Source organism: Hylaeus anthracinus, unplaced genomic scaffold (assembly GCF_026225885.1).
Source record: "Hylaeus anthracinus isolate JK02 unplaced genomic scaffold, UHH_iyHylAnth1.0_haploid 5, whole genome shotgun sequence".
In the NCBI taxonomy this organism is placed as follows: domain Eukaryota; kingdom Metazoa; phylum Arthropoda; class Insecta; order Hymenoptera; family Colletidae; genus Hylaeus; species Hylaeus anthracinus.
In genome coordinates this window covers 14,349,248-14,367,888 of record NW_026535322.1, presented here as the reverse complement: position 1 = coordinate 14,367,888, position 18,641 = coordinate 14,349,248, and the positions used below count along the sequence as shown (strand labels likewise).

The following is an 18,641-nucleotide window of genomic DNA, read 5'->3' as shown; positions in this document are numbered from 1 at the left end:
ATAAAGAAAACATAACACGTATCCTTGTAGAAAAAGAAAAACACATTGAAATAAACCCTACTACAATCAACGAAACAATAAACGAGTTTGAAAACATAATTACAACTGCAGCAGGAATACCTTCCAAAAATGTTAAAATTAATAAAGAAAAGAAACAAACTGTACCCTGATGGAATGAGAACTGTAAAATAGCCTTAAGAGAAAGTCATCATGCTTTCAATCGAGCAAAGAGACATCCTACCTCAGAAAATCTAATCGAGTTCAAAAAACTCCGAGCCATCTTCCGTAGAAAAATTAAGGAAAGCAAGAAAGAATCATGGAAAGTGTATGTATCCTCAATAACCAACCAAACATCACCAAAAGAGGTATGGAAAAAAATTAAATGTATAAATGGACATCGGTCGTCCTCCTACATCACCTTTTTTGAATCTGACACAAATACAGTAGTAACTAATTCAGATGACATTGCTAACACCCTTGCAGAACAATTCAAACTAAACTCAGGAAATAGAAACTACCATCCGTCATCTCTTTTAAATCAACCAGATCAGGAAACCACTCTTAACGATATCATAAAACACACAGACAAAAACAACACAAACCAAGAATTAAACTTACCAATAACAATCGATGAAATAAAAAGTACTCTCTCCATCACAAAAAACTCAGCACCAGGCCCCGACAATATCCCAAACAGATTACTCAAAAAACTTCCTATAGACGGAATCGCATACTTATTAAAAATCTACAACTGCATCTGGATCCATAAAGTCTTCCCTAAACAATGGCAAAAAGCAATAATCATTCCTATTCTTAAACCAAACAAAAACAAACACAAATCAGAGAGCTACCGACCAATCACCTTAACAAACACCATGTGCAAAACACTAGAAAAAATCGTAAATAAAAGACTTAGATGGTATCTAGAAACTAACAATATTCTAAACCCAAACCAATTTGGTTTCCGTCAATACCGCTCCACGACAGATGCTCTAACAAACATTGTAACAAACATACATGACACTTTTCTAAAAAACGAACTCCTCGTGGCAATATGCTTAGATATAGAAAAAGCATACGATATGATCTGGAAACCAAAAATCGTTGAAACACTTGTCAAACTAAATATAAACGGAAATATATTAGCCTTTATAATATTCTTCCTTAAAGATAGAACCATCCAAGTTAGAGCAAATGGAATACTCTCAAAAATCACAATTATCGAAAAAGGTCTTCCCCAAGGTTCAGTCATGAGTGTAACTTTGTTTCTAATAGGAATTAATGATATTACCAAAAACGTCAAACTTCCTGTCAAGAGCCACCTATTCGCAGACGATCTCACAATAACATGCAATGGAAATAATTTAAACACAATAAATGAACACCTACAATCAACCATGAACGTTCTCTCGTGGTCTAAAAAATCTGGTCTCAAGTTTTCAATCCAAAAAACACAATGTATACTGTTCACTAGAAAAATGAAATGCCAAAACCAACCAAAAATATATTTGTATAACTCTGAAATTCAAAATGTAGATAATGTTAAACTTCTTGGACTATTACTGGACAAAAAACTGACCTGGATTCCACATATGAAACACCTAAAAGAAACTTGCATCAAAAGAATAAACATCATGAAAGTACTAGCTAACAATAATTGGGGGGCCGATCAGGAAGTTCTACTTAAAACATACCGGGCACTAATACGATCAAAAATAGATTACGGATCAATTTTATATGGATCAGCTAAACATCACGTATTAAAAATAATAGAATCAACTCAACACTCGGCACTAAGAATTGCTACAGGCGTATTCCGTACAGCCCCGATAAGTAGCATTTTATTCGAATCTACGGAAATGAATCTTGAACAAAGAAGAAAATTCTTAAGCCATTTAATTATATGTTCACCAACAAATACACGCAGCTTCACAACAAAAAACACAAACTCCCTCCACCATTTTATATAAGAATAAGAAAAATGCTACAATTGTATAAAATCGAAAAGACCCCTACCATAGAACGCAAACCAGGAAGAATAGCACCATGGACTATAAAAATTCCCCAAACCAACATTGAACTCGACGAAAGGTTAAAAAACGAACAAAGCAGAATTGAACACAAATCCAAATTCCTAGATCTCAACAATAAATATGTCCAATACAAACAAATGTATACAGATGCATCGAAATCAGAGCGAGGCGTTGGGTATGCTATTATTACAGACAATAAAAAAATCCAACAGAACCTCCCCAAAGTTACATTTATCTTTACTGCTGAAGCATATGCAATCCTAAATGCCCTGAAATATATAAACAAAAATAATGTACAAAACTCGGTGATTTACTCTGACTCCATGAGTGTGATCAAGGCTCTACAGTCAACCAATAGAAAGGACAAGCACGAAATTATCCAAGAAATCCAAGAAATGTACACAGAACTCACAAATAGAAAAATAAACACCACAATTATTTGGATTCCCTCTCATCAAGGAATAATTGGAAACGAAAAAGCAGACACCCCGCAAAAGAAGCAACCGAACTACCACCAAACGAACCTGCAACACCAATACCATGTCTTGACCAAATAATTAATGTAAAAACAAAAACAAAAGAAGAATGGAATAAAATTTGGACCACAACCAACATAACAAAAATTCACAACATCATCCAGAACTTCTATCAGCAAATACCAACCATAAACCTCAACAGGACAGAAAAATCTGTATTGTCTCGATTGAGAACTGGCCAAACAAAAATCACCAACGACTACCTCATCACCAAATCCGAACCCCCCAAATGTCATTTTTGTCAAACCCATCGTCTAACAATAAACCACCTATTATACAAATGTAAAGAAATAGAACAGAAAAGGAAAAAATACGGAGTCAAACCAGACTCAGCCCTAACAGTGCAGGACCATATCAGAAATACAATAGACTTCCTCAAAGACATTAATATATATTCTAAGATTTAAAAAATCGCAAATAGTTCTGTCGCTAATGACCTTGTATTCGATGCGACATAAAACAGACAGGTGAAAAAAAAAATTATGTCATGTTTGTGTCGTGTCAGGTATTCTGTGAGTTCCAGTCGTCTGTAGTTGGCAATAATTGAGTTAACATTTATTGCTGAAACATTAAATTCGTTTAGTGGAATTGGACCTGACCATTTTGATATAAAGAATTGAGTATGAATTCGATTTTGGCAGTGTTCGTTGCTACTTGTGTTGAAATGCTTTTAAGCTGGTTCGTGATTAGGGTTGACAGATCATTTTTTAGACCCGAAAGCCATGCAGGTTCCTGCGATGGTGGTGGTGGTGGTTGACTTGGAGTGTGTTGGGGTGCGATGATTGGGGTTGCATGAGCTGGGATCCGGTCTTCACCATTCTGTGTCTGTTGTGCGTGGGTGAGGATGTTCTTTTTCGCCATTTGAGCAAAATATATGTTTCCGTTGACTCGAGAATGGATTTTTGTTAGTCGCTGCTGCGTGTTTACTTGGCGGATATGCTTATGTTGTTTTCTGATGTCACGTGCCAGTTTCAGGTACGGACATCCTTTGTACAAGGCTGGGTGTCCTGTTTCGCTACAGTTTGCCCATTTTAAAAGAGATTTGTCTTCAACTTGTTGAATACTGCAGTTGCCAGGTCCGTGAGATTGGGCACATTTAACACATCTAAATTCCAGATTGCAATTACGGCTGGAGTGGTCAACTCTTTGACACTTTTTGCATTGGAACACTTCGGGTTTACGTAACCTTTCCCACTTGACCTGCTAATAAGCAAGTGCCCTAACGTTGAGAAGGTTAGTAGTGGGGCTGCTGTTTGATAGTTGCACTATATGATGGTGCCTATTAGGACGATTTCTATCAAATCGGAATTCTGCTACATCTAGGATGACTACTCCGGGTAACTGGAGATCTTCAATTTCTTTTTTAATGTAGTCCATTGAGAAGTCGCCTTTCACACCTTTTAGTACAAAGGATTTAGGTTTATGGTCTTTTGGTGTGTAAGTATAGAATGGTGTAGTTTTGTTTTTCAACGCTTCTATGATAGCCTTATAGTGGTTGATCTGAGTCGTATACATGGTGTGTTGATGGTCATCTTCGCTGTCTGTCTCAAATCTCCTGATAATAAATTGGTTTTTTTGGATGTTTGCATTCTTTATGAGGTCAATAAGCTCTGTCATCGTTATTTTTTCTGTATATATTGGTGGAGGACGTTCGCGCTTTTTCAATTGCACTGCTGGTGCATCTTCCTTGTTGTTAGCTACATCTATGTCGCTGACATCTGATAGTGATTCATATCTGTTAATGGTGTTGGGCGCCGGTGGTTGGAGTTCATCTAATACCTGTCTTTTCTTGGCAGTTTTTTTAGGAGATTGCCAGCCGTCTGTTGGTAATCCTGCCTTACTAGTGAACGGGCTTTCGTCGTCTACCACTGGCGGCGACACTGATGTCTTGCGTTTTCGTGCCATGGATAGGTTAGGCGCCACGTTTTCTTTGTAGGTTATGTTGCTCGTTGCTGTACGATCTGTAAGGGCTTGTTTGTAAAGCCGACAAAGTTGTATTGAATTGAGCTTTATGTTGGATTTGATGCGAGGCCGCGGTGTCGGAAACGATGTGATCGGTCTAGTTGGGTTGCCCAACGGGGTAGCATAACGCTTATTATTTTCTTCGGCCATTTTGACTTGTGCCTCGCGTTGAAGCGGCCCAACGGGTCGCGTCGGTTTATATTTCACTATTTGTATGGTTATTTTAACTTTAACTTTTCAAGCGATATGAGCCACACACTCTTACAGCACTATTTGGTGTTTTTTTTTTTTAACTCGGCTAGCACAATGTTTACATTGAAGTCGCCAAAAAACTAAGTGATTTCTACAGAGCGATCGGTGACCGATGCGCACACGACCGCTGTCTCGGCGAGACTCCGTGTTATTACGAGTCTGGTACTCTACCGGCTATAAATGTACAAAGTTTCAATTAGTTAGATCATACAAATATGTACAATTTGGTATAGAGTGTTACGCTATCACGTGAACTCAGCTTCATGGCATGTAGTGCCACAACGCGGAATAGCTTAAACACTACCGCATGTAGTATATATTTATATTCAAATTAGGAGGGGAATCCAAATGGATTAACGCATTGAATCAACGAACCGCTACGTACATTGTTAAAACATTCAACGTGGATGATCAAGCGTGGGAAAGTCAAAAGTCAGGAGAGAAAAGGGAACGTTCGCTGAAAATACTTGATAGATTCATTATAGGCCGTGTCGAATCGCCGTTTCCGTTGGAATGCATTTCTTTAGAATTCAAGTCGAGTTAGCTTTTGCTCCAACTCGTAAGATCCTTGAAAATAACAGACTCGCGCTGTACCTCGGTTCGCGTTTTCGGCGACTTCTCTAAGAGGGTAATAAATTTCCTTAAGGGTTGCTGTGTCTCGCTGGCGCGTTTTCTCTCTAGACCTCCACGTTTTCCCTTTTCACATGTAGTCCTGCACAAACATGGCCGCGCGACTCCCGCCTCCACCCGACTCTAGGGTGGATCCAAGATCGATGAAGATCACCGATAGAAGGAATAGGGCGCAATCCCCGATTGGACCAGGACAACCCGAAGGGAGGATCAGGAATCTTCTGGAGAAGGGAGAGAAGCAGCAGATCGAGCGAGGATTTTTCCAGAGAGATCAATCCAGGCCCTATAAGCACTACTCTTGTGAACTTGAAGCCCGATTTTATCTCGCGCCCGTCGGGGATGATGGCGCTACTATCACTCCTTTCGCGCCATTGGGTTCATATTCTGTGTACGTTTATTCTATGGCGAACGCGCTCGGCAAAGTGCGGCAAAATTTCAACTCCATATGGTCATAACGTGATAGCGAGTGCATGTAAGTGGATGCAAGTGCATGGTGCAAGTAAGTGCTGTGTGCTGCTGTGTGCTGCCGGTTCTGCGTGGTTCTGCGATAGTGTTTTTAGTTCACACCGATTATGGATAACAATAAGAGGTAAATAGTTATTATTTTTATAAAAATACTAAATAATTACTAAAAGAAAAAATACGGCTTTTATATATTTTGTTACAATACGAAAGGACGGTTTTTCCCGTGCTTTCTTTTATCCTGTTTTGTCCTTTCCTTTCAATTCATTTCAATTGCATTTTAAAAGCATTTAAAAGGTGTCCGAATACTTTTTCGGCTCATAGTACATTTGATTATTTATTGAAATCATATCTAGAAAAAATTTCGAAATTATTAATTATTAATTTTTAATTATTAAAAATTTCGAAATTTTTAGTTATTAATTTTTAATTATTAATTTTTTCTTTATGTAAATATGTATTTATAGGCCCCACAAAAAATGTGCTGTACTGGGGTGCACAAACACCAGGCAGCCGATATTCAGCTTCCCCTGTCTGTCGAAGGACAGCGATAGATGTTTAAAATGGCTTGAAGCTTGTGGAACGGAAGATCTATTCCAACTCCCTCCCAGCCGGTTGAGAAATCGAGTGGTTTGTGGGGACCACTTCGAAATTCATTACCGCGTTGGATCAAAGCTTACAAGTCATGCAGCACCAAGCTGCAACTTACCAGGTAATAATTGACTATACACTTCTTAAACTATATTTAACAAATTATTAATGAAAATATTTATTAAATTCTATTAGCACCTGCCACATCTATCGAGCAACAGGAGGAACTTGTAATGGAAATTGAAGAAGAAGAAGAATGTAAGTTTTTGATCTTAATACACTTAATACACCACATATAAATGAGAAGACCTCCAACATTAAGTGTATATATAATGTTATATAATTTTGTTAATATAGATCAACCTGTGCTCACTGTTGGATACCAGTACAACGTGGGACCTAAGGACAACGTGGGACCAATGGATAACGTGGGACCTATGGACGACGTGGGACCTATGGACAACGTGGGACCTAAGGACGACGTGGGACCGAAGGACTACGTAGGACCTGGGACCAGCAGAGACTCCGACGCACTTGCCTATAATGTGCTTCCGGGATCATCCAGAGGTGAGTGTATTACCTTACAATAATATTATCTTCTATTACATTCCTTTTTTTAATTATGATAGGTATTTAGTATTATGCGTGTCATTTAAAAAGTGCTTCTATTCATTTTTTGTTACAATTACAGGTTGCACTGTCCAAAGGAATCAAGTTCAACCAGCTATCAGAAAAGGCCTTAAAGGTATAAAATATTTTAAAAAATACTAGATGTAATAGTTAAACATTAATTATTGGGGTGGGAGCTTCATTTTTCGTTAATAATTCAAAAATGAAGCCTCCAACAACATTTTTGCAAAGGAAATTGTTGTTCAGAATCGTATCAGCTACCCTCCATTTCCGGTTCTTACAGGAGTTCTGGGACACCCTCTGTATGCATTTTTATATTATTGTTGCGTTTGTATTTTTATATATTTTATATGTACGAATATGTATGAGTGTGTGGATTGTAATGCAATCGTATGTATGAACGAATACATATATATACGTAAACATTTAAAACCAGCAAGAGTCACGGTTCTTCGATTAAGATCATGAGTGATCATGTTCTTAGGCGCAAAGCCACGAATTTTGCTGATTTTAAATGTTTACACTTTATTATGTGAATATATATGCATTTTTATATTATTGTTCTGTTTGTATTTTTATACATTTTATATGAACATATATGTATGAATGTTGATATAATGTAAATCAATATATTTTTTGTATATATATTTTATACAATTGAATTTTAGATTCTTTATTGTTTTTTCAATGTTTTCCGGTGATAATAAATTTAATTTTGTATAAGTTGTGTTTTTTTCCCTATAATTATTTTTTTATTTAGATTAATTTTAAAGCAAGTATAAATACACATACGTGGTACCATACCGTTGTGTGTGTGTCTCACGGATTATATGTATGTAGTAGTAACGACACTGGCGCCATCATCCGCGACGGGCGCGTGTTAGATTGGGCTTCAACGCTAAATACGGGAGCTTGTGGGCCCTGGATCAATCGTAATCGAACCTCTGGTAACGAACTACGAAACGATTTAAACCAAACGAGTCGACTGAATAAACGTCTTTGCTTTTTCCTAAAAGTATTTCGAATTTTTATTTCACGCGCCTCTCCGGGCAGAGCGGTTTAGCGCTCCACGGGCACCTTACTCACGTCAGAAAATGCCCTATCACCGCACGACGCGTTCCACAACAAAAGAGCTAAATTTTATTATTTGTCACAATTCAATTTATATTGTATTTATCCAATTTTATATGGAAAAGAATCTGAAAGTAACTTACTCGACAATGCTCAGCGATGCTCGGGTAGGTTATGTTACGGCGTACGTTTGTTCCCCCTCTACAAATAAATTTGCTGTAGGATAATACCGGAACTACCCATTTTGCATTTTTTTCGGACCTCCATCGTCTATACTTCTTCCTACAGGAGTTCACATTCCAGTTAGGAAAGAGCTCAATGGGATAGAGCTCAACGCATATATGTATATATCGTAGCTGTTGGGCGGAGGATTAATATTTTTATTATATTGTTTACCATTTTGAATGTTCGTGTATGAAAATGAATTAATTAGAACAAAAAAAAAGAACTCTTACTAGGAAAAGGATTTGAACCCCGGTCAGCGGCGTAAGAGTCTGGTAAACTACCGGTGCGCCATCATTATAGTTGACGATTGTTGCAACTAAACTCGTACATCAAGGTAATAATACAACTTTAATTACAAATATCTCAAAAACTATTGAGTGTCTGTCCCTATAATGGTATATAATCGTAATCAGGGGAACGAAATCTATAAATGTACAAAGTTTCAATGAAATTGGTGAGTTGAAGATCTTGCACTCTGCTTGTTACCCAGTAGGACCTAAGGCCGTTCGTCGATTCGTCGACTCTCGGAATCAGTCGGCAAGGCTCGTCGGTCGGAATTGTAATATGGCTGTCACTCATGCTGCTCGTTCATTTTTAACCTGTAACTGTCAGTTTGCATTTGTGACATTTGGTTTCTTCCAACAAGACTTTCTGACATGCATTGTGCGTACTTTTGAAAACTCAAAGGACTGAATCTGGTATTGTAATATAAGAAATTGTGCGTTAGAAATAGTGGACCTCTTTTTCCATTTCATACTTCATTTTTAACATTTAAGTTTGTTACAACAAGACTTTCTGCCATGCGTTATGTGTGCTTTTGAAGACTTAAGAGACTGAAGCTGGTATTGTAATATAATAAATTGTGCGTTATTTATATGACATTAATTTTATTTGTAAATAACACATACAAACCTTATTTTACTTGGAAATTAATGTAGAGCTTAAGATAAAAATACATTTGTCTTTTATTATAGTAAGTGTAGAGTCTACAATATATGTAATGTGTCTGAAGCCAGATATAGGAAAGAGACCAGCTTCAGTCCATTAAGTTTCCAAAAGTATACAGAACGCATGGCAAGATGTCTCACTGCAAGAAATTTAAATGTTAAAGATGAAGTGAGAAATGAAAAAAAGAAATCAACTATTTGTAACGCATAATTTATTGTATTAGAATAAAGTTCAGAAGAACGCAGAGCACGTGGCAGAAAGTCTTGTTGCAAGAAATTCGAATGTTAAAGATAAAGCGAGAAATAAAAAAAGAGATCCACTATTTGTAATGCACAAGTAATCGTATTCCAATATCAGTTTCAGTCCTTATAATTTTCAAAAGTACACACAATGTATGGGAGACAGTTTTGTTGCAAGAAATTTAAATAATGAGAAAATGAACAAAGATCCACTACTTGTAACACATAATTTATTGTATTACAATAATGTAATACAAATAATTGTAACAAATTTAAATAATGAGAACATGAGAAAATGAACAGAGATCCACTATTTGTAATAGATAATTTATTGTATTACAATAATATAGAAAAAGAGAGGTCAGACTTAGTCCTTTAATTTCTCAAAAGTACCCACGACACATGACAGAAAGTCTTGTTGCATTTAAATGTTACTGATAAAGTGATTACATTTTTCCTTTAATAAATTTCTTGCAATGAGACTTCCTGCAATGCGTTCCGCGCACATTGGAACCTTAAAGAATTCAAACTGATCTCCCATTTTCTATTATTTGAAGTCATTCACTATACAAATTATCTTTGTAAAAAGAAGTGAAATCCCTATAAAAAACTTCAAAAAAGTAAAAAAATTACGCCAAGTACATGAAAAAGTGGAGGACTTAAAGAATAATCATAGAAAAATAGAAGATCCCCCTAAAAAAATGCAAGAAAGTAGAAAAAGATGTGAAATCGAAATGAGCAGCCAGTACATGAAGGTCCTTTCCAGTAGAGTGCAAGGTGACACTGTGTAACATAATATCAAATTCGGTGCTTTCCAACTATGGGCAGCTAAAATGCTGGGTTCAACAATGCAAACATTCAGACTCTAATGCCAACTCATGTAAACTGACTGCTCCGCACTTTGGCGGTGAAATGAAGAAACTAAATAGTGTATCAACCACAAACTGAGACTGTTTAGACATTTGCCTAGATGTCCGTGGCCTGGAAGTCAAATGCTAGGCGTGGCCAAGCATGGCCAGTACCAGCCAGCACCAGCCAGTACTGGACATGAAATGGACGTCCGGTGGTCCGGTGCTACCCGGGCTTTCACTGTGCGATTCGAGGAACAAAGCCTACAATTTCAAGCAGAACTTTACGATTTGCAACATGATCTGTATTTATAAGCTCGGCTAGAAAAGGGAGTTGAGATCTTCAAAATTTTAGATGCATCACGTTATCCATTTCTCCGAAATTTTGGTCTTCGAATTTTGTCTATGCTTGAGTCCAGATATTTATGCAAAAGCTTATTTTCTAAAATGAAAAATATAAAAACAGGAAAACGTTCGTCTTTGAGCGATGAATTATCATCCTCGTTGATACGAACTAATTCTTCTAAATTATCTGTGGATATACCATTGCTTATAGAACCGTTCAAACGACCCAGAAGATCAAATGAAAATTAATACGTTTATAATTTTGATTTCAATTTTCTTGCCAAGTCACATATTTTATTATCGGTCTTATTAACGTTTAGTGGAATAGGTCTATAAAGGAAACCACTTTGAAGAAACCGCTTCAACAATAATACCTCTTGGGTGATGTGGAAAGCTATTGACAAAGCTGCAATTATTATATCATATATTATTGTTATTATATGTGTATGTTCAACACATGTTTATAGACCTATACATAATAAGACTTCAGGAATCGGCCCGAAATGAGCAAGTAATTCCGAGCACTGCTCTAAACAAAGTACTGATACACATGAAAATAGCACAATTTCACATTTAAAAATGGCTATTTTAGTATTAAGTTAATATCCTTTATTTTTCATGAAACATAAAAATTACGAAATTTCAATCTTAAAATTTAAATAAGTGTAATCACCATTCAAAATCATTATGAATAATTATGTACATAGGTTTTTGGAATCAACTATTGGTAGAGTATTTGGTAGAGACATAACTTGCAGGGAACCGGTGCATCGTTGTGATGATTATCAACCGGGTGTCTTAATGGAATTCGGCAGAACGAGTGTAAAGGTAAGCACATATTCCATTAATGATTATTAATTTTTATTCAATAAATAATATCAATAAATTTTGGTTATTATATGTAATAAGATATAGTATAGGTAATGTCAAATTCGACCGGTTCTGTGATCTTCTTTTTAATCGTTGGAAATTTTTGCAAATGACTGCATAAACAAAAACTTGGCACAGTATGTCAATTTTGTACGAAGTAATGTAAGTTTTTACTTTTAACTAATAAATTCTATGTCATTTGAAATTTTTGCTTAGCTGCGCTTATATATGGTAAGTACATCTTTTGTGTTATGATCTATTTTAATTTTGTTTCAATTAATAAGTAATACTTTAAGAAAGCGACCAACTACCGAAACGAGTTATAGTCACAGATCCATAATCGCCATTCTCAGACGACCGTTACTGTTTTAATTGTACCATATCCAAAATATTTAATAACGGATAAATTTATCAATGAGAAAAATGTGTACATCATAATATATGTTAAAGGAATTCAATTGACAGGATTGTGATGAAAACAATATTCCCTTTCAGGTTGTCACAAGCTCAGGACCGAGCTGAGACAGCCTACGAGGAAGGTAGACGAAACCTCATCTCTTTGACTCGATTCACACTACACCATAGATAAGCAATATTTTTATCTAGATTCCAAATTCGAATAAAAAATAAACAAGTCGCGTTATAGAATAAAATTACATTATCGATTAAACGAGCATTTCCGGAATATGATGAGAATAACTATACATATATTAACTTGACAATAAGAAATTGTGACACCTGAACAGAGAATATTGTATATTAAATCAAGTTGGATAATCCATGTAATATCTTTCTGATAATCAGACCAAAAATAACACACTCAATTTTGTATAGTTTACCTCTTTTTCTACATCTGATAATTAATTTATGAACAACTTCCGAAATGAACACTAGGTGTCGCATACTGATAAAACCTATTATTAGTCTGCTAACTCATTCTGCTAGTGCCAATCTTGAATTTGTCGAATTAGGTTACATATTTTCAGGATTGTTCAAAATTTCGAAGTAATTTGTAAATAAACCATCAATTTTAAATATACTTCGATCGAACTTTGTGTATTTTAGAATGCAGCGGACAATGGTAATTATACAGTTATGTAGATTATGTGTAGTTTTATAATCATTAAAATGTAGGGTTTATTATTTTCGATTGAATAAGTTTTTTTATGTAATATTGTTTGCTTAATTTTAATAGAATATAAGTGAATATTTGAGTAAAGTACAATGCTGTTATCAGTAAACAAGTGTAATAGATCTGAAAAATGGAAGTAGCAGTTTTTTTTTCCTTAAATAGTTTAATTAATATTATTTGTATATGAAAAAGAAATCAGATATATGTTTACATGAAGTTGTTCAAGAAATTCTTGATGCCGTGTGGACTATGTGCTGCAGTACCAGCAATGAAACCTGCTAATCCACCAGAAGAGCATTCTAAACCATGTTGTAACGAAGCAAAACCACCAAGTTTAATAAAACCGTCGGAGCTACCCATTTACTCTGTTGACGATGGGTATTCTAAAGAGATGCCATGGTAAAGCGCAAGTAATTTCATATTAATGAATGTCCTTTTATTCTGTTACATAAATGTGTCTTATAAAGAATCCTTATTTTATTCAGATTTAAATCTAGAAGTTGTTCAAACAATAATTTATAGTTCATATCAGTAATCAATAGCTTGAAAATTATGAATTTTATATATTTATGATATATATTAACACATTGAATGTCTGTGTTATTTTTCAGTTTTATCTACAATGGCAGATAATGTTTTAGTAGACATAAGTGTCTGTCATGATACAGTAAGAAAGTATCATAGCAGCCACTGGTGTTTATTATAATACTCCACATGTTGCTATGGAACACATGCATAAAGTATATTTTTAAAAATACGACATTAATATTTAACAGTCACCTAAGTTTAGCATTTGGTGAAATAAGTACATAATTACATGGTAATTATAATGTAATTGCCATGTAATAAATAAGTATATATCATTAAGCTTTGTAATTACTATGTAAAACACTATTTAACATGTACTTGCTTCATAGTCACAATCATTGCAAATGTAATCTGATTACATTTTATCCAACAGCATATAACTCATATATGACTAACAAAATGGTATGTTTATAAGGATTACTCTAGCTATAGAATATTGCTGTACATTCTTATAAAATTATAGATTAAAAATATTATAAATTATTAATATGAAAAGACACCAAGGAACTCTGACAACCCTTCTTTTGTTTATTAAAGAAAAAATAATATATTTACTTATAAATGCATAAAAACTGCAGTTTAGTAATCAGTTTACATAAACATTTTATTATGGTATTACTCATAAGAAACATTCTATTCGATGATCTTTGCAGATATTTGATGACTTAAAAAAATGATGATCATGATCTTTCACAGTGTAAAATACCCATCTGTTGTGGAGGAAAACATAAGGAAAGCACGTAAATCTGTGCAAGGATTGAAAGTTATGTATGACAATGTTTCCAATAATGTCTCAGCCACTGTTGACAGTTTTAAATGTATGTATTACATCCTATTACTAAAATTACATCTTTTTTTATTTGTGAGTTCTATAGATATATTTTAAGTGATGTATCATATTACAAAAGAAGCACATAATTTATTTATTAATAAATGTAAATATAATTTCATTTGTTATTTTTTATAGTTGTAGTCGACTATCTTCAAGATGAAAGCAATCTTTTACCACGAGTAGGAGCTGTTGGTATTGGTGGTTTATCAGGATTGGTGCTGGGTCTTAGAGGAGGTTTCTTTAAACGATTGCTTTATACTAGTACAGGTGTTGGTATTGTTGGATCCGTTTGTTTCCCAAGAGAAACAAAAGAAGCAATTAATATAGTAGAACATTATGGAAATATTGGTTACAATTTCGTTATTGGTGGTGTGTACAGTTATTATTACTGCAATATTGAAATATTTACAACTTTTGCATTTAAATATTTCATAACAATATTGCATATTAATTAAGAATTTCTTTGATCTATTTAAACATCTTTTTTTTAAAGATTATCTTTAAAGAGTAATAAATATTAAATATTACATATTGAAATGATCACTAACACGCATCATATATGTGTGATGCATAAATTCTAATGGGAGAAGTTTCTATTTTGTGTACATATAAATTGCGCTGCAAAGTGAGGAATGCAACTCGTAGGAAGAGCATTTTACAATCCAAGAAGGGTGCAACGAAAATTAGTAATGTAGAAAGATACGGATAACGTTTCTTTCTATTAGCCCTTCATAGACATTGTAATTTAGCACTGCACCAAATACATTGGATCTTTTAGAACTAGCCTATATTGAACAATAATTTCAGTGAAACCAGGAGATAAACCGGAAATTTCACTCAAAGAGTTACCATTTATGAAAACTCTATTTGAGTCAGATTTTTATCAAATGATAACTCGACTTTTTGAACAAAAAACGTCAAATACTACAACTGAAAAAGTGGAGGTAGGATGCAACAAAAAAATGTTCCTTATTGCATCATTCCTCCTTTAACTTCCAATCATTACCTTTAATATATTTTGACATCTAATTATAACGTACAACAATTATGAATTGTGACATTGATGTTTTTATCACTTTTCTACAAAATTGATTTTTGAATGAAAGTTTTAATCATAGTTCTTGGAAAGCACGATGAAGATAACATAGAAGTTCGAAGTACTTTATTTCATCATAATAATGAAGATCATCTAAAACCTATAGAATCAATTATATTGAAGGAAAACTCACATACAGAAGAAACTCAAAATACAAACAATCAGGAAAGTTTAAGTAAATGGAAGTAATTAGGTACCCCTCTCCACCTCCACCAGTGTTCATACAATTATTCCTTTTATTTCATTTAAATCGTTCTTTACGTATTATTAAATATTAATAATTATTATTTAGCCATTATTACATATATATCATATTTTATATTTTATTTTAGGAGAAACCACCAGCAAATAAATAAAAATGAAAGAAAAATCAATTATTGTATGTAGTAATAAATTCACATTTTATAATATGACAGTAACGTGAAAATTACCAGAGTACAATGGTCCACTGAGACTGAGTGCTCAGAATGATTACTCACTTCCATACATACATCACAGAAATTATACAATGTTTTAATATAACTGTAAATAAAAATGTATGAAAGCCAGATATTAAATAATTTAATATAATTCAAATAAAAACGAATTACTATTTCCTTATTTATAATACGTTATATACAATATTACATAAAAAAAAAAAATAGGTATTGAAAATAAATACAGTAACAATTTTAATCTTACATACGTTTCCAATTCCAAAAAAATCTTTTAGTGTGTACTAAATCTACTTTATTTTCATACTCAAATCAAAACTTTATAAATAATAAAAGTACATTTGCTATCTTTATTTTATTGTTTATGATGTTTTAAGGCCGAAATTACAAAATCAGGCCTTGGAGTCGCATCCGCCAAAGTGTAATGAATATATTAAAACCAGAATTATTAGAAAATATTGCTTCTTTGCTTCAATATCCTGGAAAAAAATTATGCTAGCCTAATCGCCCTGTCCTCGTCTCTCTGCAACAGTGTTGTAAGATGCGAAGATTTCCGACTGCAGTGCCGCCTGCGGTGGAGTAAGGAATCTCAGCTTATGATATCTCCGCTCTATACAGGGTGTCCCAAAACTCGGGGAGGAGCCGGAAATGGGGGGTAGCTGAGACGATTCTGAACAACAATTTCCTTTGCAAAAATGTCGGATCGGGCTTCGTTAAGGAGATATTAAGCGAAAATCCCGACCAATCAGAGCGCGCGTAGACCATTGGAGCGGCCGCGGTAGCGAAGGTTACGCTCTGGCGGCCGCGCTTGTACGCGAACAAGTGACTCGACGTGAATCGAAGGACATTGACGCTGCCGTCTAGCCTTCGCTACCGCGGCCGCTCCAACGGTCTACGCGTGCTCTGATTGGTCGGGGTTTTCGCTTAATATCTCCTTAACGAAGCCCCATCCGACATTTTTGCAAAGGAAATTGTTCAGAATCGTCTCAGCTACCCCCCATTTCCGGCTCCTCCCCGAGTTTTGGGACACCCTGTAGAATAATATTCTTTGGTAGTTTCGTGCTATGCAAGTTGTGAAGAATTGAAGATTTTCTACTTGAGCGTTCCGCTTGTACAGGGTGTAAAAAAATGTTTGGTCTTGGCAAGCATAGGCGTATTCTACATCTTCGGATTGATGAAGATTTGTAAACAGAAGTTGCCGCAAAATTGTCCTTGGCCTTTAATTTCAAGGTCAAATTTTTTTTTCATTACATTGTATTCTACGCATCATGAGGATAAAAAGTGTCAAAGGAACTATGGGCTCAAATTTGACCATTTCGCCAAAAATTGATGCGGAAGTTTTGTCAAATTTTTAAAAAAATATTACTTTCACGGATGAGAGTAGTTTTTCTAACCCCGGTTTACAAAACAGACAAAATGTTAGAATATAGAATTATCGAAACCCTCATGCCATGATACAACATTTCAATCAAAGACGCTTTTCAGTCAATGTGTGGGCAGGTATTTTAGGGAACAGAATTATTGGTCCTTATTATCTTCCAAATCGATTAACAAGTAAGAATTACCTTAGGTTTTTACGTTCACGATTGTTGACCGATCTGCGTCTAATCATTCCGCGTGAGAGGCGTCGTTCTATTTATTTTATGCACGATGGACCACCACCACACTTTAGTCGCCAAGTTCGAGACTTTTTAAATCAAATGTTAGGATTCAAATGGATTGGTCGAAGACCTGCACCAATTATATGGCCTCACGATCCATTAGATTTTTTCTTATGGGGAGCGATGAAAGAACAGATATATAGATCGGGGCACGAAATAAGAACTGTGCTAGGATTAAAAAATCGAATAGAGAATGCCTTCGAACATCTAAGAAGAATACCAAATTTATATCAGCGTATTACGAACAACATTCAAAACAGATTACAGACGTGTTTACAAAACAATGGTGGCCATATTGAAGCTGGCATTCAAGCTCGGCTATTAAGGAATATTCATCAGAATAGATCGATTCTTTGGCTGAGCAGAAGAAGTAGAAGATGAACATTTTTCAAGCATAGAAGGTAATATTGATTATGATTATGATCAGTTATGTTTGATTTCCGATAAACAGCAGATAAACAAACAATAGTTACTGCTTGCTTCATTAGTAATAAATCTACTATTATTTTTTATGCTAACGGTTAAGTTTGGAACCATAGTTCCTTTGACACTTTTTATCCTCGTGATGCGTAAAATACAATGCAATGAAAAAAAATTTGACCTTGAAATTAAAGGTCAAGGACAATTTTGCGGCAACTTCTGTCTACAAATCTTCATCGATCTGAAGATGTAGAATACGCCTATGCTTGCCAAGACCAAACATTTTTTTACACCCTGTACATTGTTGGTACTAAATTACGCGGACCTTTTTGCGGAATACCGTAACCACGGTGTAAGAAAGAACTGTCATTCATAGTGCTGTGTGCAGTGCGTGTGGTCGGTTGTGTGCCTATCGGTATAAAGTAAAAAACTAAACTTTCACTTTATAAGCCCTATTGCTTCATCCTACCATACTGTTTATTCACTTTTGCATCACATATTGTTTATACCTGTACATATATAGGGTGTCCAAGCCTTAATGATACAGCGCTCTAACTCCAAAACTATCGGTCAAATGCAAAATTTCAAATATCGAAATTGCATGGTAAAGTGGGGCTCATATTTCAGCGAGAAGGGATTTTTGTTAAGTTTGTTATATAACGAGATATGATAGTCAAGTTTCGTTTTTAAATATGGAACTATATATTTTTTTTTATACCATGCGATAGTACTTTTCAAGTCAAATTCATTAAGCTGTAATGTATTTACCCGATTTTTATTAGGTTTCAAGCTATAACGCTTCAAAGTTTGCTAATTTTCAAGGAAAAATCTTGGTT

General features: G+C 34.8%; 2 protein-coding genes across 7 annotated transcripts; both read left to right on the top strand.

Annotated features, from left to right (window-relative positions):
* Positions 1-5,001: 5,001 nt before the first annotated feature.
* On the top strand, positions 5,002-12,421 carry LOC128895382 (uncharacterized). Of its 6 annotated transcripts, none has more exons than XR_008461759.1 (7): positions 5,002-6,002; positions 6,343-6,587; positions 6,662-6,724; positions 6,824-7,033; positions 7,158-7,211; positions 7,940-8,043; positions 10,550-12,421. XR_008461759.1 is itself a non-coding variant. In XM_054157928.1 (6 exons), the coding sequence occupies exons 1-6, from the start codon at positions 5,986-5,988 to the stop codon at positions 10,576-10,578; spliced, it is 618 nt and encodes a 205-aa protein (XP_054013903.1). In that variant the 5' UTR covers positions 5,002-5,985; the 3' UTR covers positions 10,579-12,421. The 6 variants fall into 6 exon arrangements, 4 of the variants coding, with proteins under 4 accessions (XP_054013903.1, XP_054013902.1, XP_054013901.1 ...); XR_008461760.1 differs by lacking the exon at positions 10,550-12,421 and adding an exon at positions 8,150-8,280; XM_054157928.1 differs by lacking the exon at positions 7,940-8,043.
* Positions 12,422-12,570: 149 nt separating this feature from the next.
* LOC128895384 (MICOS complex subunit MIC27) lies at positions 12,571-15,838 on the top strand. The gene is made up of 6 exons (XM_054157930.1): positions 12,571-12,723; positions 12,992-13,173; positions 14,059-14,180; positions 14,330-14,563; positions 15,002-15,138; positions 15,623-15,838. The coding sequence occupies exons 1-6, from the start codon at positions 12,709-12,711 to the stop codon at positions 15,644-15,646; spliced, it is 714 nt and encodes a 237-aa protein (XP_054013905.1). The 5' UTR covers positions 12,571-12,708; the 3' UTR covers positions 15,647-15,838.
* The last annotated feature ends 2,803 nt before the right edge of the window (positions 15,839-18,641 follow it).

What these genes read in the sequence shown, in the direction of transcription:
- LOC128895384 (XM_054157930.1), top strand. An exon ending in CACTGTTGACAGTTTTAAAT is followed by an intron (nt 14,181 to 14,329) that starts GTATGTATTACA and finishes TATTTTTTATAG; the next exon opens with TTGTAGTCGACTATCTTCAA. An exon ending in CTACAACTGAAAAAGTGGAG is followed by an intron (nt 15,139 to 15,622) that starts GTAGGATGCAAC and finishes ATTTTATTTTAG; the next exon opens with GAGAAACCACCAGCAAATAA.
- LOC128895382 (XM_054157925.1), top strand. An exon ending in ACCAAGCTGCAACTTACCAG is followed by an intron (nt 6,588 to 6,661) that starts GTAATAATTGAC and finishes AAATTCTATTAG; the next exon opens with CACCTGCCACATCTATCGAG. An exon ending in TATCAGAAAAGGCCTTAAAG is followed by an intron (nt 7,212 to 7,304) that starts GTATAAAATATT and finishes TCAAAAATGAAG; the next exon opens with CCTCCAACAACATTTTTGCA.